Raw genomic sequence first — 25459 nt, forward strand, 5'->3', positions numbered from 1 at the left:
ACATTCCCAGTGGGTCAGAAGTTTGCATTCGTTCAATTAGTATTTGGTAGCATTGCCTTTAAATTGTTTAAATTGGGTCAAACGTTTTGGGTAGCCTTCCACAAGCTTCCCACAATAAGGGGTGAATTTTGGCCCATTCCTCCTGACAGAGCTGGTGTAATTGAGTCAGGTTTGTAGGCCTCCTTGCTCACACACGCATTTTCAGTTCTGCCCACAAATGTTCTATGGGATTGAGGTCAGGGCTTTGTGATAGCCACTCTAATACCTTGACTTTGTTGTCCTTAAGCCATTTTGCCCCAACTTTCGAAATATGCTTGGGGTCATTGTCCATTTGGAAGACCCATTTGCGACCAAGCTTTAACTTCCTGACTGATGTCTTGAGATGTTGCTTCAATATATCCATCCTCATGATGCCAACTATTTTGTGAAGTGCACCAGTCCCTTCTGCAGCGAAGCACCCCACAACATGATGCTGCCACCCCCGTGCTTCACAGTTGGGATGGTGTTCTTCGGCTTGCAAGCCTCCCCCTTTTCCCTCTAAACATAACGATGGTCAATATGGCCAAACATTTCTATTTTTGTTTCATCAGACCAGAGGACATTTCTCCAAAAAGTCCGATCTTTGTCCCCATGTGCAGTTGCAAACCGTAGTCTGGCAGTTTTGGAGCAGTGGCTTCTTCCTTGCTGAACGGCCTTTCAGGTTATGTTGATATAGGACTCGTTTTACTGTGTATATAGATACTTTTGTACCCGTTTCCTCCAGCATCTTCACAAGGTCCTTTGCTGTTGTTCTGGGATTGATTTGCACTTTTCACACCAAAGTATGGTCATCTCTAGGAGACAGAATGCGTCTTCTTCCCAAGCGGTATGACAGCTGCGTGGTCCCATGGTGTTTATACTTGTGTACTATTGTTTGTACAGATGAACGTGGTACCTTCAGGCATTTGGAAATTGCTCCCAAGGATGAACCAGACTTGTGGAGGTCTACAATTTTTTTCTGAGGTCTTGGCTGATTTCTTTCGATTTTCCCATGATGTCAAGCAAAGAGGCACTGAGTTTGAAGGTAGGCCTTGAAATACATCCACAGGTACACCTACAACTGACTCAAATTATGTCAATTAGCCTATCAGAAGCTTCTAAAGCCATGACATCATTTTCTGGAGTTTTCCAAGCTGTTTAAAGTCACAGTCAACTTAGTGTATGTAAACTTCTTACCAGCTGGAATTGTGATACAGTGAATTATAAATGAAATAATCTGTCTGTAAACAATTGTTGGAAAAATGACTTGTGTCATGCACAAAGTAGATGTCCTAACTGACTTGCCAAAACTATAGTTTGTTCACAAGAAATGGGTGGAGTGGTTGAAAAACAAGTTAATGACTCCAACCTAAGTGTATGTAAACTTCCGACTTCAACTGTATATTCATTTTGCAGCGATGGGCCTTCTCTGCGAAATTATTGCCACCACTCCCCCCAAAAAATAAGATTTTTTCAGGGTGGTAAAAATGTTTTCAGTTTAAACTTAAAACAACTACAACACATAGTGCCTTAGAAATAATTCACACCCCTTGACTTGTTCACATTTTGTTGTTACAGCCTGAATTGAAAATTTATTTAAAAAAAAAAAATGTCATTGGCCTACACACAATACAACATAATGTTGAAGTGGAATAAAGTTTTTCAAATTATTTTACAAATTCATTAAAAATGAAAAGCTGATATGTCTTCAGTCAACTCCTTTGTTATGGCAAGCCTAAAGTTCAGCAGTAAAATTTGATCTCAAAACGTCACATAATAAGTTGCATGGACTCACCCTGTATGCAATAATAGAGTTTAACATGATTTTTGAATGACTACTTCATCTCTGTACTCCACACATGCCGATAATTGTAAGGTCCCTCAGTTGAGCAGTGAATTTAAAACATATATTCAACCACAAAGACCAGGGAGGTTTTCCAATGCCTAGCAAAGAAGGGCACCTATTGGTAGATGGGTAAAATACTTAGGTTTTGCTGTGAGATATGGGTCATTACACAAGCATTTGTTCCAAACTAAATCAATTCAAGCATGGTCCACAGACCGATGCTGCATGCTAATAATATTGTTACACTGATTTTCTTTTTCCTATAGTAACATTGACAAAAAAAATGTACTGAGTGCACTTCTGGTTATTTCTATGGGGAGCACACTGTGTCAGAGGGAAAAATAGTGACATTGTATTATGTATATCCCATGATAAAAGTATACCAAAGCCATCTTTGGTTCTCTAGTTTTAGCCTGGACAACAGGTGTACAAATATAATTATTTATATTCCCTCCCTCCATACATTCCCTCTCTCCTCAGATGACAGAAAGGCCACATCTCTACCTCTAAAAAGATCTGAGGCAGCCCACTCTGTCTCCCTGTGCGTATTTAAAATGACACCTAATATCTCTGTCTGATCATCAATTATGCCACTATAAGAGTTGGCCCTCAGAGAGGAGAGGTGTGTGTGTGTGTTTGTGTGTGTGTGGGTGTGTGACGTACTTCTGCATGGTGAGGGCCAGGTTGAAGCTGGCAGACTTGATCTTGTTCTGGGCCTCTAGGTGGGTCATGCCTTCAGTGCTGACCCCGTCGATGGCCACGATGATGTCACCCTGGATCAGGTTGCCCTGCTGTGCCTTACTCCCTGGGGTGATCTGTGGACGGTCAGCACACACATAGGTCAATCATAATGTGCTTTGTCAAATGGACACTAGTGCTAAGCGATTAACCAAAATGTCTAAACATAAAAAATAAAATACAAAAAACAGCTAATTGACAGACATCAGTTCAATTATTATAATAACATTTTGTTCTGTTTTATTCTGTGAGCTTGATGGTCAGTTTCTATAGAGATAAATTAGATCAACCCCGAACTTTGACATTTAGTAAGGAGTTGTAGTTTCCAACAGGCCAATATTCTACATAGTTTAGTGCAAAAAATGTGGTGATTAACTACAATGACCATAATCCATTGTCCGCCCGCTTACTTGCACGGTCTCGGTCTGTGTGGAGCAGACACTTGAATGAGAGATATTCAACAGTCATAAAAGTATGCCTTATTTACTATCACTTAATCACAGCAGAGAAGTAAATATCTTAGGTCAATGAAATGGGAATGGAATTGATCAATGGTGTTATGAGTGAGCTGCCTGTCACGTAGGGCTCGGCTTAAGTCTCTGAGGTGCAAAGCCTCCTGCCAATCACAGTCAGGTGGAGCCCGACAACCTGTTTACACTGGACACAATAAGAGGACACAAGTGTACAGGCAGGCCTCCATGTCTAATCTTTGACAGCTGACTACATAACCTAACATGCGGAATATTCTGTGATTATTACATTATCTCAGTTGTAGTACAGTATGTTATTATGGGTGTAGAAGACTGAACTTGGACGATCAGTTCATCAGTAATCACAGTCACACTTTATTTGGATAGTCCAGAAAGTCCATCTGTAGATGCTCAATAGATGGTCATACTATCACCAAACTATCTGTTGATAAGCAACTGCGTGCTATGGTTCGGTTTAGAATAAGGGTTACGTTTAGGGTTAGGATAAGGGTTAAGGTTAGGGTTAGTAGATAAACTATATATACACAAAAGTATATGGACATACCTTGAAATTAGTGGACTCGGCTATTTCAGCCACACCCGTTGCTCACGGGTGTATAAAAGCACACAGCCATGCAATCTCCATAGACAAAACATTGGCAGTCAAATGTCCTTACTGAAGAGCTCAGTGACTTTCAATGTGGCATCATCATAGGATGCCACCTTTCCAACAAGTCAGTTCATCAAATTTCTGCCCTGCTAGACCCGGTCAACTGTGTTGTTATTGGGAATTGGAAACGTCTCTGAGCATTTAAAAAAAATAATAATAATTTTAGTCATTTAGCAGATGCTCTTATCCAGAGCAATTAGGGTTAAGTACCTAGCTCAAGGGCACATCGGCAGATTTCATCTAGTCAGCTTCAGGATTTGAACCAGCAACCTTTCATTTATTGGCCCAACCTCTTGACTGTTAGGCTACCACCCAGCCACAGCAACAACGGCTCAGCCGCAAAATAATTGTTCGTCGGGAGCTTCATGAAATGGGTTTCCATGGCCGAGCAGCCGCACACAAGCCTAAGATCACCAGCTGGAGTGGTGTAAAGCTCACCGCCATTGGACTCTGGAGCAGTGGGAACGCGTTCTCTGGAGTGATGAATCACGCTTCACCATCTGGCAGTCCGACAGACGAATCTGTCCCCGCGGAAATGTTCCAACATCGAGTGGAAAGCCTTCCCAGAAGAGTGGGGGCTGTTATAGCAGCAAAGGCGGGGACCAACTCCATATTAATGCCCATGATGTTGGAATGAGATGTTCGACGAGCAGGTATCCACATACTTTTGGTCATGTAGTGTAGTTAGTTGAAATGTTAATGATACACCAAACCAGGAAACATCAAATTAAGTGCCCAGGATCATTAGTACACTGGAAACTATCTGTAATTTCCACCATTTAATGATGAAACTAGGGGAGAAAGGATGGGGAGGCTTCCAGACCACTCATTAGCTGATTTATCAGAGGCAGAGTTTTATTTTAATTTTATTTTTGCCTCCCCCCTCTTTAACCCTCCAGTTTTGACACCATCTGCCCTCATTTATAAGAACCACCCTCGCCCCAAAATATCCCTCCTGATAAAAACCCTTACCTCACCTAATCTCATGGTCTTTATCCCCATCTTTTACTCCCAGGAGTAGTACACAGTAATTGGCTGCTTCCTGTTCAAACTGCCTGACATTTCTTACTTACCCACTTTTCATATTCCCGCAATAATTTCCATCATTCAGGAAGAGAGGAATAAAAGAGCGAGAGAAGTGAGAGAGAGCTCTCATAAAGCAATCTAACTGACTAAATCCCTTGAGTGGAAAATGAAAGTCAGGGTGGCTTATTCATTATTACTGTTAAAAGAACATGGAATAACATTGCAACAATAGGGTCTGTGTGAACTTTCATCAAAGTGAAGAGAGTGAGTCGGCTGTAGACCGAGACACACTTCATTCATTAGAATGAGATTTTTATTTATTTTATTGAACCTTTATTTCACTAGGCAAGTCAGTTTAAGAAAAAATCTTATTCACAATGACGGCCTACCCCAGCCAAACCCGGACGATGCAGGGCCAATTGTGCCTCGCCCTATGGGACTCCCAATCACGTCCGGATGTGATTCAGCCTGAATTCGAACCAGGGACTGTAGTGACACCTCTTGCACTGAGATGCAGTGCCTTAGACCGCTGTGCCACTCGGAAGCCAAGATGAATGGGCACCGACTTCACAGAGAAGAGAGAAATGCAAATGAGGACAGAAAATGGAGAAGTGAATGGGCACTGACTTCAGAGAAGTGCAAATAAGATTTCAAAATCAAAGTAAACTTTAGCATTAAGGGGTTTAGTATCTGTGATTGCTACAACCATTTATGGACTGTTAAATTAATGATATATAGCTATAGAAGTTTTTAAGAATATAACTTATAACTGTCTATAAGTTTGAGAGTGGTTACATTTCTCCCGCCCCATCCCTCAACAAACAATTGAGTAATCACACACTGTTGCAGACCCGTTTGAGTGTGTTGTTGAAATTTCTCCACTAATCAGTTACATCCAGGGGGGCTTTTCAGCTGTGCATTTCGGGAAACAAGCACCCCCCTCTTCCTTGTCACTCCTCACAGTTCTATGAATGAAACTAATTCAATTTGGCCTACACCTCATTCCGGTAAAAAACAGACTGTCCCCACAGCGGTGCAGAAGGCTGTCTGAGGCTGGTATCAAGCTCCACCAGCCATCTCGGTCTGTTGCCTTCACATATATCCCTCTCTCGCTATCTCTTCCACTCTCCCCCTCCTTTTCCCTCTTTAATTCCCTTCTTCTTACTCCTTCTCTCTATCCCATTATCTCGCTCCCTTTCTCACACCCCGCTCTCCCTCTTCTTCTCTCCCTCTACTCATCACTCTCTCCTTCCCTCCCTCCATCCCTATCCATCTCTCTCGGAGTGAAAAAATTAAATGGGTCCCTGTCTGTATCTCCCTGGGGAGCTCAGTTGTCACTTGGCACGTGCAAGACAGCCTGCAACTAGCTGGTGAGACCACTGTGAAGAGCTCATTTAAAACACACACCAACAGGGAACTGGAGCTAACCGGTGTTGGAAAATATATTCTCAGGGCCTTCAGAAAGTATTCACACACCCCTTGATTTTTTTTTACATTGTCGTGTTACAAGGTTGGATTAAAATGTATTTAATTGTCCCTTTTTGTCAACGATCGACACAAAATACTCGAATGTCAAAGTGGAAGAAGAATTCTAACATAGGTAAAAAATGTATAACAAATAAAAACACAAATATATCTTGATTACATAAGTATTCAACCCCCGGGGTCAATTCATGTTAGAATCACCTTTGGCAGCGTGAGTCTAAGAGCTTTGCACACCTGGATTGTACAATATTTACACATTATATATTTTTTCAAGTAGGTTGTTGATCATTGCTAGACAGCCATTTTCAAGTCTTGCCATAGATTATGAAGCTGATTTAAGTCACAACTGTAACTAGGTCACTTGGTACGCAACTCGAGTGTATATTTGACCTTGTGTGTTTTAGGTTATTGTCCTTCTGAAAGGTGATTTTGCCACCCAGTGTCTGTTGGAAAGCAGACGGAACCAGGTTTTCCTCTAGGATTGTGCCTGTGCTTAGTTTATTCTGTTTATTTTCATCCTAAAAACTCCCTAGTCCTTATCGATGACAAGCATACCCATAACATGATGCAGCCACCACCATGTTTGAAAATATGAAGAGTGGTACTCAATGATGTGTTGTGTTAGATTTGCCCCAAACACAACGCTTGGTATTCGGGATAACAATTTATTTTCCACAATATTTTTATTTCTGTTCAGGCTTCCTCTTAGCACTGTCATTTAGGTTAGTATTTCAGGGCAAATACAATGTTGTTGATCTATCCAAAAAAAAAAGATATATCACAGCCATTAAACTCTAACACCATTTGCCACATAGTGAAATCCCTGAGCGGTTTCCTCCCTCTTCGGCTACTGAGTTAGGAAGGAGGCCTGTATCTTTGTAGTGACTGAGTGTATTGATACACCATCCAAAGTGTAATTAATAACTTCACTATGCTTAAAGGGATTTTCAATGTCTGCTTTTTTTCCACCCATCTACCAATATAGTCCTTTGTGAGGCATTGGAAAACCTCCCAGGTCTTTGTGGTTAAATCTGTGTTTGAAATTCACTGCATGACTGAGAGACCTTACAGATAATTGTATCTGTGGGGTACAGAGATGAGATGGTGTTTAACATGATTTTGAATAACTATTTTTTTTGTGTTTTTTTTCACCTTTATTTAACCAGGTAGGCCAGTTGAGAACAAGTTCTCTATTACAACTGCGACCTGGCCAAGATAAAGCAAAGCAGTGCGACAAAAACAACAGAGTTACACATGGGATAAACAAACGTACAGTCAACAGTCCATGCAACTTATGTGACTCGTTAAGCAAATCTTTACTCCTGAACTTATTTAGGCTTGCCATAACAAAAGGTTTGAATACTTATTGACTCAAGACACGTCTGCTTTTTATTTTTTAATCATACATTCTTTTTTTTTTTAAGAAATCCACTGACATTATGGGGTATTGTGCGTAGGCCAGTAACAAGAAAGATTAATTTAGTTCAGCTTTTATTTCTTTCATCACATTCCCAGTGGTTCAGAAGTTCACATACACTCAATTAGTATTTGGTAGCATTACCTTTAAATTTGTTTAACTTGGGTCAAACGTTTCCGGTAGCCTTCCACAAACTTCCCAAAATAAGTTGAGTGAATTTTGGCCCATTCCTCCTGACAGAGCTGGTGTAGGCCTCCTTGCTTGCACACGCTTTTTCAGTTCTGCCCACACATTTTCTATGGGATTGAGGTCAGGGCTTTGTGATGACCACTCCAATGCCTTGACTTCGTTGTCCTTAAGTCATTTTGCCACAACTTTAGAAGTATGCTTGGGGTCATTGTCGATTTGGAAGAACCATTTGTGAACAAGCTTTAACTTCTTGATTAATGTCATGAGATGTTGCTATAATATATCCACATAATTTTCCTCCTCACGATGCCATCTATTTTGTGAAGTGTACCAGTCCCTCCTGCAGCAAAGCACCCCCACAACATGATGCTGCCACCCCTGCTTCACAGTTGGGATGGTGGTCTTCGGCTTGCAAGCCTCCCCCTTTTCCCTCCAAACATAACGATGGTCATTATGGCCAAACAGTTCCATTTTTGTTTCATAAGATCAGAGGACATTTCTCTAAAAAGTACGATCTTTGTCCCCATGTGCAGTCGCAAACCGTAGTCTGGCTTTTTAATGGCGGTTTTGGAGCAGTGGCTTCTTCCTTGCCGAGCGGCCTTTCAGGTTATATCGATATAGAACTCGTTTTACTGTGAATATAGATACTTTTGTACCTGTTTCCTCCAGCATCTTCACAAGGACCTTTGCTGTTGTTCTGGGATTGATTTGCACTTTTCGCACCAAAGTACGTTCATCTCTAGGAGACAGAATGCGTCTCCTTCCTGAGTGGTATGACGGATGCATGGTCCCATGGTGTTTATACTTGGTACCATGTTCATCTGTACAAACAATAGTACGCTTCAGGCGCTTGGAAATTGCTCCCAAGGATGAACCAGACTTGTGGGCGCCTACAATTCTTTGATTTTCCCATGATGTCAAGCAAAGAGGCACTGAGTTTGAAGGTAGGCCTTGAAATACATCCACAGGTACACCCCCAATTGACTCAAATTATGTAAATTAGCCTATCAGAAGCTTCTAAAGCCATGACATCATTTTCTGGAATTTTCCAAGCTGTTTAAAGGCACAGTCAACTTAGTGTATGTAAACTTCTGACCCACTGGAATTGTGATACAGTGAATTATAAGTGAAATTATCTGTCTGTAAACAATTGTTGGAAAAATTACTTATGTCATGCACAAAGTAGATGTCCTAACCGACTTGCCAAAACTATAGTTTGTTAACAAGAAATGTGTGGAGTGGTTGAAAAAAAGAGTTTTAATGACTCGAACCTAAGTGTATGTAAACTTCCCACTTCAACAGATAGATTTATATCTAAGACATTAACAGAATGATTAAGTGATTTGTATTTCCTGCAGCTTCCTGAAGAGGCAATGAGAATGCCCCTGTCTGTGTATGATGTGCGCATCTACCGCTTTGTGTAACCGTTAGCGATGATGCTAATGAAAACAGTCTTCTGATAGGTCTAGATGGAAAAGCTTTCCCAAAAACCTTCAATTAAAATGTTAACTTCAAAGTTGCCCATGCTTACCTGGCAGAATGGTATCATGATTATTTGCATCAATCCAGTGAGTATTTGCAAACTCTACCATCACATGTGCACTACAAAAACACTGATAAACAACAGCCTCTTGCTAGGTGTGCACTTGAATTAAAGGGTAACTACACCCCTAAACAAATATTATCAGATTTCTCCAAGACCTCAAAAGGGGTCTCCTCATGCGGCTGAAGCATTATTGTGGACTTAAAAACATGCAATGTTGTTGTTGTTTTTCCATTGCAAAAAAAAGGGAAAAACAGCCCCCCCCAAGAAATACACATTTATTTTTCAAAAATAAAATACATAATTGGAAGAACAATGGCATTTATTATATTGCAGTGATCCTGTACATAAGACTTTAATCTCAAGACAGGTTCAAATGTTAAACACGGAGCCTGCTGCTGTATTTAGTGGGGAGTCCTGAGTACCGCAGAGGAAACTAACCATTGGAACAGGGAATGTAACCGATGACAATCTCCTCTGTGAACAGAGGTAATAAGGACATTCCTGGTGTACACTACATTTTTACAGATGGGTCACTGCTAAACCACAATCTAAGGCCCTTCAAAAGCCTTCGATAGCCATTAATGGCTATTGATTGCCCCACACTCAATTGGTAAAACTGACTTTCTATTCTACTGCCAAAACCACTGCTGGATCACAGAGTGGTTTATCATAAAATCCTGTCCCTAAATAAAGTGTTTCTTGATCATGGTAAGGAAAATCTCCTGAGCCAGTCATAATGTATTACTGGAGCTCCTAGACATTGTGTCCGTGCTGTTTCTCAGATTAATATTGAGGGAAAAGAATGATGACAGTCATCGTTTATGACAGGGTCCAGGACAATTGACAGGAGTTTATTAATATAATTTATGCTTTGCTATATAAAAGGTTGTGATTAAAATAATAATTTGAAAAAGAGACTAAAACGCCACGTTTTAACAAAAATAGTCCCCCCCCCCAAAAAAAAAAATCTGATTAAGCCCCTCTAAATATTTATTATTATCATCATCCATGAATAAATCAAACTGTACTCAGTGAATGTCTGAAAATGTGTCATTAGTCTGAGGGGACAGACTATAGGGACAGACCGAGAAACCGAGAGACTGGCAGGTTTTTACTGCTAACCTACAAAGCATTACATGGGCTTGCTCCTACCTATCTTTCCGATTTGGTCCTGCCGTACATACCTACACGTACGCTACGGTCACAAGACGCAGGCCTCCTAATTGTCCCTAGAATTTCTAAGCAAACAGCTAGAGGCAGGGCTTTCTCCTATAGAGCTCCATTTTTATGGAAGGGTCTGCCTACCCATGTGAGAGACGCAGACTTGGTCTAAAACCTTTAACTCTTTACTGAAGACTCATCTCTTCAGTGGGTCATATGAATGAGTGTAGTCTGGCCCAGGAGTGTGAAAGTGAACGGAAAGGCACTGGAGCAACAGACCACCCTTGCTGTCTCTGCCTGGCCGGTTCCCCTCTCTCCACTGGGATTCTCTGCCTCTAACCCTATTACAGGGGCGGAGTCACTGGCTTACTGGTGCTCTTCCATGCCGTCCCTAGGAGGGGTGCGTCACTTGAGTGGGTTGAGTCACTGACGTGATCTTCCTGTCTGGGTTGGCGCCCTCCCTTGGGTTGTGCCGTGGCGGAGATCTTTGTGGGCTATACTCGGCCTTGTCTCAGGATGGTAAGTTGTTGGTTGAAGATATCCCTCTAGTGGTGTGGGGGCTGTGCTTGGCAAAGTGGGTGGGGTTATATCCTGCCTGTTTGGCCCTGTCCGGGGGTATCATCGGATGAGGCCACAGTGTCTCCTGACCCCTCCTGTCTCAGCCTCCAGTATTTATGCTGCAGTAGTTTATGTGTCAGGGGGCTAGGGTCAGTCTGTTATATCTGGAGTACTTCTCCTGTCTTATCCGGTGTCCTGTGTGAATTTAAGTATGCTCTCTCTAATTCTCTCTTTCGGAGGACCTGAGCCCCTAGGACCATGCCTCAGGACTACCTGGTATGATGGCTCCTTGCTGTCCCCAGTCCACCTGGCTGTGCTGCTGCTCCAGTTTCAACTGTTCTGTCTGCGGCTATGGAACCCTGACCTATTCACCGGACGTGCTACCTGTCCCAGACCTGCTGTTTTCAACTCTCCAGAGACAGCAGGAGTGGTAGAGATACTCTTAATGATCGGCTATGAAAAGCCAACTGACATTTACTCCTGAGGTGCTGACTTGCTGCACCCTCGACAACTACTGTGATTATTATTATTTGACCATGCTGGTCATTTCTGAACATTTGAACATCTTGGCCATGTTTTGTTATAATCTCCACCCGGCACAGCCAGAAGAGGACTGGCCACCGCTCATAGCCTGGTTCCTCTCAAGGTTTCTTCCTAGGTTTTGGCCTTTGTAGGGAGTTTTTCCGAGCCACCGTGCTTCTACATCTGCATTGCTTGCGGTTTGGGGTTTTAGGCTGGGTTTCTGTACAGCACTTTGTGACATCGGCTGATGTAAATACATTTGATTGATACATATACGTTGTATTTACAATGGTGTTTGTGCTCCACTGGTCAGTCAAGTCAACTCTATTACAATTGGTGCCATAGAGGACAAGATAGTTTGATCAAAGAGTTACTAGTGACCCTCTCCATCTTACAGTCAAGTTGACCATCAGGGTCACGCCGTAATAATGCAGGAAATGAGATAACACAGAGATTACATTGCTACTGGAGTAAAACATGCAACAGGTGTTGCTCCATTTTTTAGACAATCTTTCCCCCAATGATGACTAAAATGGAAAACTTCTTCCATCAATAAATGAGTAGAATCCCCCCGCTGACTAAATAAGCTACAAAATCCAAGTTCATTGAAACTTCTGTTTCTCACTGGAGCCACCAAGCAAATAATAAGAAGAAATGTTGGGGCAACCAGGAAAAACAAAGGGCTTGAGAGAGAGGGTGAGGAGTGGATTACCAACTGGCTCACAAAACCTGTACCAACCGTCCACCCCGACTCTGGTCTATTGATATCTGGGTGAATGGCTGGCTGATATGCCAGCTCAAATCTCCTGTGCACTCACACCACACAAAGGACTGGCCTGTTCTATGGGCCAGGCAAAGACCATGGGGGAAAGTGGGGGCACAGAGAGAGAGAGAGAGAGAGAGAGAGAGAGAGAGGAGAAATATATAGCCATAATGACATTTCAAATGTCTCTATTCCTTTGGAAGGTTTATGAGTGTTTACTGTTCCTCTTTTATTTCACTTTTGTTTATTATCTATAACATATGTTGCCAATAAAGCCCTTTGACTTGAAAGAGATAAAGGCAAAAGGGAAGAAAATAGAGAGAGAAAGAAAGAGGGAAATCAGTAAAGAGTCAGAAGTACAGTAGCTAACTAAAGAGTGATCGCCAGCCAAAGAGCTACAGTATCGATATGCTGAAATGAGGCCCCACACTCTTGTATCACAGTTTCACTGGCCTGCCACGATGCCACACTGGCCTGGCCTGCCACGATTCATATTTTGTTCATTATGAGTTTGTCCACTTATCATGACACAGAACTTCTGATTTGATTCATCTATGTGTCCCCAACACATTTGATTCAATACGTATTAATTCAAACTGCTCTTTCACAAGATCATTCTGTATTAATTCAAACTGCTCTTTCACAAGATCATTCTGTATTAATTCAAACTGCTCTTTCACAAGATCATTCTGTATTAATTCAAACTGCTCTTTCACAAGATCATTCTGAGGTTTCAAAAGTACACCCAATGCTTTTACATAAATTAACATAAATTAACAGGTTTATGAGAGGGAAACACTTAAAAATCCAGAAGTTCTCTTGCTAGTACGGTATTCATTTCAGGGGAAAATAAGGTCGACACCATATTTACACAGAATAAAGTGTTTCATTTGTCCAAAATATGTGTCATTTTACAAGCCACATACTTGAAGACCAAAGCTTGAGTCTTAGGTTAGTTTCTGCTAGCAAGCGCAAAAAGAATCAGGGTGACCCGATATCCTATCCCCAACACCACTGCTCTACCCAGCAGTCCTAGTCTGCATTGGGAAAGCCTCAATGCTTCTTCACAGGTCAACAGTCCAGATTACCTCTCAGTGACAGCAATTAAACACCATGAGAACACAGCCATCATAGGCTCCAGGAGACATTAAACCACCGCTGACACCAATGGACAGCTAAGAGAGGCTGAGTTAAGTCCCAACCCGGTCCCCTGACCCCTGAAAGGGGTGGAGGTGGGCACTGTTGGTATTTATAGCCCTCACAATCTGCCAAGCAGCGCTGACCTTCAGTGGCTCGCTAAAAACAGCCTTGCCTGTCAGCAGCCCCAGTCACTGGCTCTCGTACCACAGGCCTGGGGGGGGGGGGGGGGGGGGGGGGGTGCTGCTGGAATGCAGAGGCCTGTGAGACCCGGGCTAACATCACAGACACGTTATCAAACTGAGTCAGCAGCCTACTGACTGCTCAGGACCTCAATCTTCAGTCTGCTACTGTGGGGGGAGGATTGCATCTTGTTTAGAGTTGCAGCGAGCTTGATTGATAGGAAGAGGGAATTTAACTGGGGAGGAAGATACGGCCCATAAAACTATTTAACTGGGGAGGAAGATACGGCCCATAAAACTACACATAAACCCGTATGGATTCGGAGAAGTGGGGGAATTCAGACCGCACAGTAAATTGAAAGGGTTCAAACTGCATCAAGCAGACCTTGTTAAATCCTGGGGGCAAGGGGAGGAGTTTGACATTCATCTAATGTACACCAGATGGGTTTAGAGGGTGTGCCTTGTCTGCTGATTATAAGACAGGTACAGTATTTAAGTCTAGTGTATGACACTGATTTATGGCAAATCTACAAGGCCGACGCTCTACAAAGGTTTAACAACTCAGCGGTCCAAGGGTAAAACAGACAGTGCTATTCTACTAGATATTGCCTATAAACATGATGTGCTTCACCCTCACACAAGGTTGCATTTAGCCTACGTTAAGATAATTAGACGCGTTTAGTGATGGCTGGATGGTGTACTGTATTTACTGATTTGAATGAACGAATCAGCTCGTCAAATCCACCTTGTCACAGACAGGGTCACATACCCAACATGAGGATCAGTGTATGAGAGGCAATGACTCGAAAGTTTGAAAGCATGGCCCCATTTGCCCTCGATCTCGGGCCGACACTCAAACAGAAAGAACATAATCACCCGCATCCACTCAAGGGGATGTGTTCATCTGTCAATATCAAGTCTCACAGCCAGACTAAAGGCCGTAAGCAATGACCACTTTACCGCAACATACTATAGCCAAGAAGCTTTAACTAAAACTGTCAGATGAGCCCTTCTGTGTTGGATAACCAGCCCTCCCTCAATTGAAACAAATACTATTGCGGAAGGTAAGAAGACACTCGAAACTCAACAACCTAGGCCACTGCCCAGGGGAGGAGAAGAGACAAATTTTAATAGCAACATGACACAGCTGAGGCCGCAAACTGCGTAAAGGATGATTACAGATCAGATTAAAGCCTGTTGTAAAACGTGATCTTCTGAGGCTATTTTGGAGGACAGTTGAAGAAGTTCAAATAAATTACATTTTGTTTTAATCACTTTCATGAGTCCCATAAACTTCTTGATAACATGAATTGTTGCGAGCCAAGGTGTCCTAACAGGCAACGCAGAATAGAAAGGATCATATCACAACCAGCAATCCTGCATGTGCCTCTCAATAGCGTGGGTAGGAGTGTTGGGCCAGTAACCGAAAGGTTGCAGGATCGAATCCCTGAGCTGACAAGGTAAAAAAAATAATCTGTTGTTCTGCCCCTGAGCAAAGAAGTTAACCCACTGTTCCCCGGGCGCCGATGACGTGGATGTCAATTAAGGCAGCCCCCCGCACCTCTCTGATTCAGAGGGGTTGGGTTAAATGCAGGAGAGACATTTCAATTATACAACTAACTAGGGATGCCCCTTTTCCAATTCAGTGTTATTCTCCTTACTGTACCCCAGAGATTTGCTATGTACACATTTGGCATTCCGAGTTAATGTATCTCCTTGCTGACATTTCTCTCAGACATCTTATGAAGGCCACATTAGTTTTTAATAGCAGTCCAATATTAAAAGGAAATGTCACAGTGCTCCCTCATAACTATGGGGAATTTATAATCCAATAAAATGGTGACTCACATCCGAGGAACTACAGGAAAAGGCGGGTTGAACAGGCCCCCATTAAGATTGACGGGGCTGTAGTGTAGTGGGTCGAGAGTTACAAGTTCCTTGGTGTCCACATCACCAACGAACTATCATGGTCCAAACACACCAAGACAGTCATGAAGAGGGCACGACAACACCTTTCACCCCTCAGGAGACTGAAAAGATTTGGCATGGGTCCCCAGATCCTCAAAAAGTTCTACAGCTGCACCACCGAGAGCATCCTGACCGGTTGCATCACCGCCTGGTATGGCAACTGCTCAGTATCTGACCATAAGGTGCTACAGAGGGTAGTGCGTATTGCCCAGTACATCACTGGGGCCAAGCTTCCTGTCATCCAGGACCTATATAATAGGCGGTGTCAGAGGAAAGCCCATAAAATTGTCAGAGACTCCAGTCACCCACGTCATAGACTGTTTTCTCTGCTACCGCATGGCAAGCGGTACTGGAGCGCCAAGTCTAGGACCAAAAGGCTCCTCAACAGCTACTACACCCAAGCCATAAGACAGCTGAACAATTAATCAAACGAGCACCAGACTATTTACATTGGCCCCCCCTCCATTTGTTTTGAACATTGCTGCTCCTCGCTGTTTTTATCTATGCATAGTCACTTCACCCCCACCTACATGTACAAATGACCTCAACTAACCTGTAGCCCCGCCCACTGACTCAGTACCAGTACCCCCTGTTACTTTTTATTATTATTTATTTTTTTACCTCTGTTTATCTGGCAAATATTTTCTTAACTCTATTTGAACTGCACTATTGGTTAAGGGCTTGTAAGTAAGCATTTCACTGTAAGGTCTACACTTGTATTCGGCGCATGTGACAAATAAAGTTTGATTTGATGAGTCGTTCTCTTGAGGACGACAGAGACAGCAGCTGATTTTTCTCACACAAAGAAGCCAAGTCACATGCAAGCCAGCCAGGACCGGAATGTGGACAAATTAAGTGCCCCACTTGAAAACAGAGGACATTTTTTTTGAAAGGCCCCTCTTCCAACAAGGTTTATTTTCATCCCAACCTCACAGTGTCCCACTTGAAAACTGCAGGAATATTTTTGAAAGGCCTCTCTTCCAACAAGGTTTATTTTCATCCCAGCCTCACAGTGAGGTATTTATCACGGTCTGCTGCTTGATATTATAGCAGGGTTTCAAGTTCATGCTTCCCATGTGGTATCTGCTTTAGCATCACTCCTGTTTTCACCTCTACACCAGGGGTGTCAAACTTACGGCCCGGGCGCTCCAATCCGGCCCGCGGGCGCTCCAATCCGGCCCGCGGGGGCCGCGGTTTGAGTCATTTTTTAAAAAATTAATTGAAACTGTGTAGAAATGATAATGGACCTACATTCATACAGTTTATTGATGGTCCAGCACACTAATAATAATTAAAAAATAAAATTCCAAAAACAATAGAGAGAGGACAATTTTTGGCAAATGTTGATGGCAGGGTAGCCTAGTGGTTAGAGCATTGGACTAGTAACTGAAAGGTTGCAAGTTCATATCCCTGAGCCGACAAGGTACAAACAAATCTGTCGTTCTGTCCCTGAACAGGCAGTTAACCCACTGTTCCTAGGCCGTCATTGTAAATAAGAATTTGTTCTTAACTGACTTGCCTAGTTAAATAAAGGTTAAATAAATAAAAATGAAGACCGAATGCCCCTTCGGCAAACAGAGTTCAAAAACCCTGGTCTACACGGTTGTTATTGCCTCTACGAGACAGGGGCCATTATCTAATGTAGATATCTACAATTCCAGGGGTATCGATGAATTGTAAACATTTCACATGAACCAAACCACCGGGGTTGATTTGTTCCCTTGCTGTACATGGTATCTTAGGCAACAGACTGAGCTCAAATGCTTTAAACTTGAGCCAAGAATTGAAATTACATTTCACATGCAAAGGTGATGGTATCTAATTCATAGCCCATACATGAATAAAAATCTATGTTTTAAATGTAATGAATTAGCACCTTTTGGAAGAGAGGTCATTGAACCAGGTATTTTGTATAAAGTTAGACAGAGCTCTTAACCTGTTTCAGTATACCCAAAGCCAGACCTAGAGTTTAAGACATGCTCCAGAACATTCGCGACTACCAAGTATTTTCAAAACCTCCCGCTTTGGGTTGGATGTGTCAAATGTGTTGTTCATACATCCATCGTCTTTGAGCACAATTACGGTCTTCCCTCAATTAGCCACAAAACCCATAGTTTGAAAGAAACTGTTTTTCTGGATGCTGTACTGCGCCATTTTCCCTACATTTTCCCCCCACGTGGGCCAGCCCCCTAGCCATTCCAGTTCAACCAATGAGCTTCAGTCCCTTGCCATATGAGTGACAGCTAGCAAGATGCACATGATTCATCCATAGCAGAGAGAGAGAGCAATGATGTGGTGCACATACAGTGCATTCGGAAAGTATTCAGACAACATTGACTTTTTCCGCATTTTGTTATGTTACAGCCATGTTCTAAAATTGATTAAATTGTTTTTTTTTTAACTCATCAATCTACACACATGACAAAGCAAAAATAGGTTTAGAATGTTTTTCAATAAACTGAAATATTCCATTTACATAACTATTCAGACCCTTTACTCAGTACTTTGTTAAAGCAGTGATTACAGCCTCGAGTCTTCTTGGGTATGACACTACAAGCTTGGCACACCTGTATTTGGGGAGTTTCTCCCATTCTTCTCTACAGATCCTTTCAAGCTCTTTCAGGTTGGATGGGGAGCGTCACTGCCATGTCCGGGCTTTGGCTGGGCCACTCAAGGACATTGAGACTTGTCCCGAAATCACTCCTGCGTTGTCTTGGCTGGGTGCTTAGGGTCGTTGTCCTGTTGAAAGGTGAAATTTTTCCCCAGTTTGAGGTCCAGAGCGCTCTAGAGCAGGTTTTCATCAAGGATCTCTGCTCTTCGCTCTGTTCATTTTCCCCCTCGGTCCTGACTAGTCTCCCAGTCTCTGCCACTGAAAAACATCCCCACAGCATGATACTGCCACCACTATGCTTCACTGTAGTGATGGTGCCAGGTTTCCTCCAGATGTGACGCTTGGCATTCAGGCCAAAGAGTTTAACCTTCATCAGACCAGAGAATCTTGTTTCTCATGGCCTGAGTGTCTTTAGGGGCCTTTTGGCAAATTCCAAGCGGGCTGTCATGTGCCTTTTACTGAGGAGCGGATTCCCTCTGGCCACTCTACCATAAAGGCCTGATTGGAGTTCTGCAAAGATGGTTGTCCTTCTGGAAAGTCCTCCCATCTTCACAGAGGAACTCTGGAGCTCTGTCAGAGTGACCATCGGTTTCTTGGTTACCTCCCTGACCAAGGCTCTTCTCCCCAGATTGCTTACTTTGGCCGGGTGGCCAGCTCTATGAAGAGTCTTGGTGGTTCCAAACTTATTTAATTTAAGAATGATGGAGGCCACTGTGTTTTTGTGGACCTTTTAAAAAAATATATATTTTAGAGTAACATAACATAACAAAATGTGGAATAAGTCAAGGGGTCTGAACACTTAGCTGACTTGCCGGGGCGACAGGTAGAGCGTTGGGCCAGTAACCGAAAGGTTTCTAGATTGAATCCCCGAGCTGACAAGGTCAAAATCGTTCTGCCCCTGAACACTGTTCCTAGGCCATCATTGTAAATAAGAATGTGTTCTGAACTGACTTGCCAAGTTAAATAAAATAAAAACTTTCTAAATGCACTCTATCTGCACATATGTACGCAATTTTCGAGGACCACTTTTGGCTCGTGAGCTCTACTTTCAGAACTACTGGCTAAAAAGTATACAAAAGTACTCGGAAAATCCCTTTAACTATTCTAACCCTGATAAACCCAGCGTAATATACAGTAAAGCATGCAGACAAATGAGAAGAATAATCTACAGCGTCAAAAATGGAATGTTACTTGTGCCCGCATCATGGAAGTTTACTCAACCTTCATAGCTATACTGTTATAATAATGTTTCAGATTTGAATTTTAGTAATGTTTTAAGTCGCTTGAGATGTACTGCACACAGAGCATCTTATAACACAACACATCTTTTTACAGCCATAATCCATCCAACCAGACCTCGCCCCTGGGGATCTGTCTCACAGTGCTAGATCTTATGTAGCCAGCTATATCACGGACATACTGTAACATGACATGGGTAATTGGAACCACCACAGTAGCCGTTGCAGTATGTGTGTACAGGGCTGAGGTTGTGCAGTCCAGGCCGTCACATGTGAGTGACACGAGCAGCAGCTTGGTCATCAGCAATTTAACAGCAATTTAACAACCCAACCCCCCCACCCCCTTAACTTCCCTCTCTATCATACAGTGCATGCAAAGTATGTAGGCTGCAACACAACACACATTCTCTCCCTCTGTCACACCTGGCTATGGAAAAAAAAAAGACAGCAGTCATGGACCACCCAAACAAACAGCATTGTCCACCGGTGGGACAGGAACTATTCATAGGCGGGAGCAGGAGCTCTAAGCAGGCGGAAGTTCCTCTCCACCTGTCAGAGTGCTGAGTGACTGGGCCTTGTGCTCCTGTGCTGCAGACTGGAGAGCCCAGCTTGAAGGCCTCCTCTATACAAGACTGTACAGTAAGGTATTCAACAACCAGTTCTAAAGGCTCACTGAAATCAAAGTTAGTGCGTGCTGAGGCTACATGTATGCCTCAATTCCAAATGGACCCCTTGCCCCTATCCACTTCCTGTAGATCTGAAAGGACTGTTTTAATAATAGTAATAGCTATACTACTTTGCCCTTTGAAATGCTACAGTAGGTGGACTTTTTACTGTGTGGCTTACACTTCTCCAATCCTTTCAGATCAAGTAAGGAGAAGGGGCAATAGGTTGATTTGGAAATAGCTGCATTCTCCATGCCAACTTCTGCCTCTCTGATGTGCAGAGACAGAGCAAAGACAGAGACATTACTTTGACAGGCACGGCATCTGGCTGTGCATCTTTCTATTCTGCGGTGTGGGTGCTGAAAACCAGTCCATGTCAGGGAGTCTTCATCACCGTAGAGGGATAAATGGAGAGCCTGTCCAGTGAACATTGTTCTGTGGCCACAATGTATGTGTGGATGGGTGACGGAACGCCATTGAATCCTTTCAGTGTGGAGCACATCCAACTGCCACTGTTTGACACCCCTGGGTCTAATTATATGCCTCTATTTTCTCCAACCTCAGGTTCCTCTAATGCCAGTCAGTCACACAACTGAGTGGAGAGACTTTCCTCACCTGGGGCCTAGGAATAGAAAAGGATCTGCGCGTGCGTGCGTGCGCGCACACACACACACACACACACACACACACACACACACACACACACACACACACACACACACACACACACACACACACACACACACACACACACACACACACACACACACACACACACACACACACACACACACACACACACACACACACACACACACACACACACACACACACACACACACACACACACACACACACACACACACACACACACACACACACACACACACACACACACACACACACACACACACCAGTCCTAACATAGGTAATGTCAAGGTAATCTACAAGTGAGTTATGCACATATATCCAAAGATGCACCCGTTATGAACATATGCTTCAGGAATACACACCAGAGCACACATACCAGTCTCCTGTTATTTCAGTTTCCTCGTTTCTTCTAAGAAATATCTCTTCTACAAATATCTGTTTGAATGGCACTGATAGATTGATGTTCTTAGAAGAGATGTTTATCGAAAATTGATTTTTTTCTTCCCAGAAAATAACTTGTAATATTCAGGTCACAACACCTCTTACAACACCTCTTACTAAAACAAAGTGGGGAAATACACCTCGAAACCTCAAAATTACAGGGTGAAAAAAACAACAATTGGTTCAGTTTTTGGAGAGGAAATGGCAATGAATCCACATATCGGGTCGTGACAGCACAAACGCAAAACACTCAAAAAGGCATAACCACAGCTGGAGTAGCAACTGAAGTAACTATGTACGTCGTGCCACGATTCCAGACTGAAAATACACAAGTTGGCCGGCATCCTCACCCATCCACCAATTTCGGTTTCTATGTTCACATGGCAGAGTTTTGGCATCATTTTATGCATGGCCTTTACAATGTGTAAGGTGAACATACTACTACAGAAAAAGGTCAAACACAACAAAGCCTATTCTCAGACTTCAGCAAATGCCAAGCTTTAGCGCTGGATTTTCAATACCACACAATGATACCAACCAATGAGACAAATGTATTGAAACTACTACAATAAACACTGCATCCCAAACAATCTACCAAATCAACCAAACTTCCCAAAAAGGATCACCATGTTTAACATACCCACAAGTACTGTACTAGTACCGTAGCAGTAATACAATACTTGACGTCATACAAGGGTTTGGTGACTGCGTCAAGCACCGACCGTCATGTAAACCACAACATTGAGATTCAAGCTTAATGCAGGACAAAGGACCGTCTCATTGGCCAAAAGACACATGGGCTATGGGATGGAGAAATATCTTCATGTGTGTGTGTGTGTACACAAAGTATGGTTATATGTACTTTGAATTGGTTGAATCAAGCTCTTACCCTGGAGATGGTCAGGGGCATGTTGAAGTCCTTGCCTCCCTGCAATCGGAAGCCCCATGGGGCCGGCCCACTCAGAGAAATATTGTAGCTACTCATTCTTCCAAAGGCTTTGATTGCTTGTGTGGTTTAATCTTCCTGCAAAGTGGTGTCCAAAAATGGAGGTAGAGGGGGTGGGGCAGGAGCCAAGTAGCCTCTGAAAGCAGAAAAAAAGGTGCAAAAAAAAAGAAAAGTACAGGTGAGGACAAAAAAAAAGATACAATATCTCCCCGAAATGTCAAATGAGACTGGGAGCACAGCAAATTAAAAACCAACCCAGTTCAGCCACAGACAAATATGTAATTCACGCCTAACCCTTTTTAAATAATGACAGAAAGAGAGACAGAAGAGAGTAGAGAGCCAGAGGAAGAGAGGTCTTGCCTGTTTAGATGAGCTGAAGTGACAGCCTAAGAATAGTCACCCCTCTACAGAAAGCAATAGCACAGTGGCAGTGGGAGGGGGGGGGGGGGGTCCCTTATATGGCATGTAAGGGAACACCCAGCACGCCAGGCATGCCATGTTTCACAGGGCTAATATAGCCTCTTCCTAGGCCAACTCCAGACTAGGGTCTTCCCAAAACCGTGTCTCGTCAACACCTCACAATGTGGGTGGTTTCAGGAAACATCTCGTTAATATTACAGTAACAGTACATAGGTAGCAAAAGACAGTCTTGATTGTTAAGTCGAGGCTAAGGTTTGATCCTGTTTGATTTCTCCATGTGCTCCACTTCCACAACAATCTACCCCAGTTTAGATTCTCAACAGTTGAGCAACAGGTTAAAAACTGACCACCATCCGAGTCCATTAAATTTGGCATTTTGGCAAAAAGACACTTCTTGGTATACCATACAGTACCAGTCAAAAGTCTGGACACACCAACTCATTCAAGGGATTTTCATTGTTTTTACTATTTTCTACATTATAGAAGACATGTAGTAACGAAAAAAAAAGTGTTCAACAAATCAAAATATATTGAGATTCTTCAAAGTACCCACCCTTTGCCTTGATAACAGCTTTGCACACTCTTGGCATTCTCTCAACCAACTTCATGAGGTAGTCACCTGGAATGCATTTCAATTAACATGTGTGCCTTGTTAAAAGTTAATTTGCGGAATTTATTTCCTGCTTAATGTGTTTGAGCCAATCAGTTGTGCTGTGACAAGGTAGGGGTGGTATACAGAAGATTGCCCTATTTGGTAAAATACCAACTCCATTTTATGGCAAGAACAGCTCAAATAAGCAAAGAGAAACGACAGGTCATCATTACCTTAAGACATGAAGGTCAGTCAATGCGGAACATTTCAAGAACTTTGAACGTTTGTTCAAGCGCTGTCGCAAATACCATAAAGCGCTATGATGAATGATTCTCATGAGGAACGCCACAGGAAAGGAAGACCTGGAGTTACCTCTGCTGCAGAGGATACCAGCCTCAGAAATTGCAGCCCAAATAAATCCTTCAGAGTTCAAGTAACAGACACATCTCAACATCAACGGTTCAGAGGAGACTGTGTGAAATCAGGCATTCACGAACAAATTGCTGCAAAGAAACCACTACTAAAGGACACCAATAAGAAGAGGAAGACACTTGCTTGGGCCAAAAAACCCGAACAATGGACATTAGACCAAATCTGTCCTTTGGTCTGTTGAGCTCTGTGAGACACAGAGTAGGTGAAAGGATGATCTCTGCATGTGTGGTTCCCACTGCGAAGCATGGAGGAGGTGGTGTGATGGTGCTTTGCTGGTGACACTGTCAGTGATTTATTTAGAATTCAAGGCACACAACCAGCATGGCTACAACCACATTCTGGAGAGATACGACATCCCTGTGTAAGGGGTATTTGACCAAGAAGGAGAGTGATGGAGTGCTGCATCAGAAGACCTAGCCTCCACAATCACTAAGGCAAAAGGTGGCTACTTTGAAGAATCTAAAATATGTTTTGATTTGTTTAACACTTTTTTGGTTACTACATGATTCCATGTGTTATTTCATCGTTTTGATGTCTTCACTATTATTCTACAATGTAGAAACCAGTCAAAACAAAGAGAGGCCCTTGAATGAGTAGGTGTGTCCAAACTTTTGACTGGTACTGTGCGTTCAGAACCCAAAGAGGATCTAGGTAGTGTAGTTCTGGGAAAAGAACAAGCCGGATCATGCGGCCATGCCCTGCCACGATAAGAGCAGTGTTCTGATACAGGCAGGCAGGCAGGGTAGTGTGTCACAGGGGCTGTGTACTGACACAACACAGGACAAGAGATAATAATTAAGGGCTCGCTCCCCAATCTGAAACCCAGCCTAATTTGGTTGACACCCTCCTAAAGAGACGTCACATGCACTAAGTTTAGCTCTCATTGTCAACGGAGGAATACGTTGGAAAGAGTGAAGACGGTGAAAGAAACCTTTGGTTATGTTTGGCAGTCATTCACTCCACTGAATTACTCTCCTGGGAGTCTGGCTGGGATAAGTGAGAGTCCAACCTCTGATATGATGTGAACTACAGTGCAGCATCATCTAATACAGGGATGGGCAACTGGTGGCCTACCCCGTGGGCTTGATATCAAACACCTGTCAGCAACGGGTGTGGCTGAAATAGACGAATCCACTAATTTGAAGGGGAGTCCTCATACTTTTGAGTGATATTCTATATATACACACACACACGCATACACACACTACGGTTCAAAAGTTTGGGGTCACTTTGCACCTTGTGTATTCTACTATTCTAACTCTCAACAAGTTGAGACCCCGACTGAGTTACCCCAAAAATAATATATATTCACTACCGTTCAAAAGTTTGGGGTCACTTAGCAATGTCCTTGTTTTTGAAAGAAAAGCAATGATTTTTTTCTCCATTAAAATAACATCAAATTGATCAGAAATACAGTGTAGACATTGTTAATGTTGTAAATGACTATTGTAGTAGGAAACGGCAGATTTTTTATGGAATATCTACATAGGCGTACAGATGCCCATTATCAGCAAACATCACTGTGTTCCAATGGCACGCTATGTTAGCTAATCCAAGTTTATCATTTTAAAAGGCTAATTGATCATTAGAAAACCCTTTTGCAATTATGTTAAGCACAACTGAAAACTGCTGTGCTCATTAAAGAAGCAATAAAACTGGCCTTCTTTAGACTAGTTGAGTATCTAGAGTATCAGCATTTGTGGTTTGTTTCTGGCCATTTTGAGCCAGTAACAAATGCTGATGCTCCAGATACTCAACTCGTCTAAA

General features: G+C 42.8%; 1 protein-coding gene across 1 annotated transcript in view; it reads right to left on the minus strand.

The window, feature by feature from the left end:
- Window positions 1-22518, minus strand: part of LOC139407849 (LIM domain-binding protein 3-like) — a 69940-nt gene extending 47422 nt beyond the window's left edge. Inside the window, exons 1-2 of the mRNA XM_071151757.1 lie at window positions 22192-22518; window positions 2528-2679 (exon numbers count right to left, since the gene is read on the minus strand). Coding sequence (XP_071007858.1) covers window positions 2528-2679; window positions 22192-22287 — 248 coding nt within the window. The 5' untranslated portion in view covers window positions 22288-22518. The remainder of the gene's footprint in view (window positions 1-2527; window positions 2680-22191) is intronic.
- Between the last annotated feature and the right edge of the window lie 2941 nt (window positions 22519-25459).

The sequence above is a fragment of the Oncorhynchus clarkii genome, chromosome 1, assembly GCF_045791955.1.
Source record: "Oncorhynchus clarkii lewisi isolate Uvic-CL-2024 chromosome 1, UVic_Ocla_1.0, whole genome shotgun sequence".
NCBI classification, from domain to species: domain Eukaryota; kingdom Metazoa; phylum Chordata; class Actinopteri; order Salmoniformes; family Salmonidae; genus Oncorhynchus; species Oncorhynchus clarkii.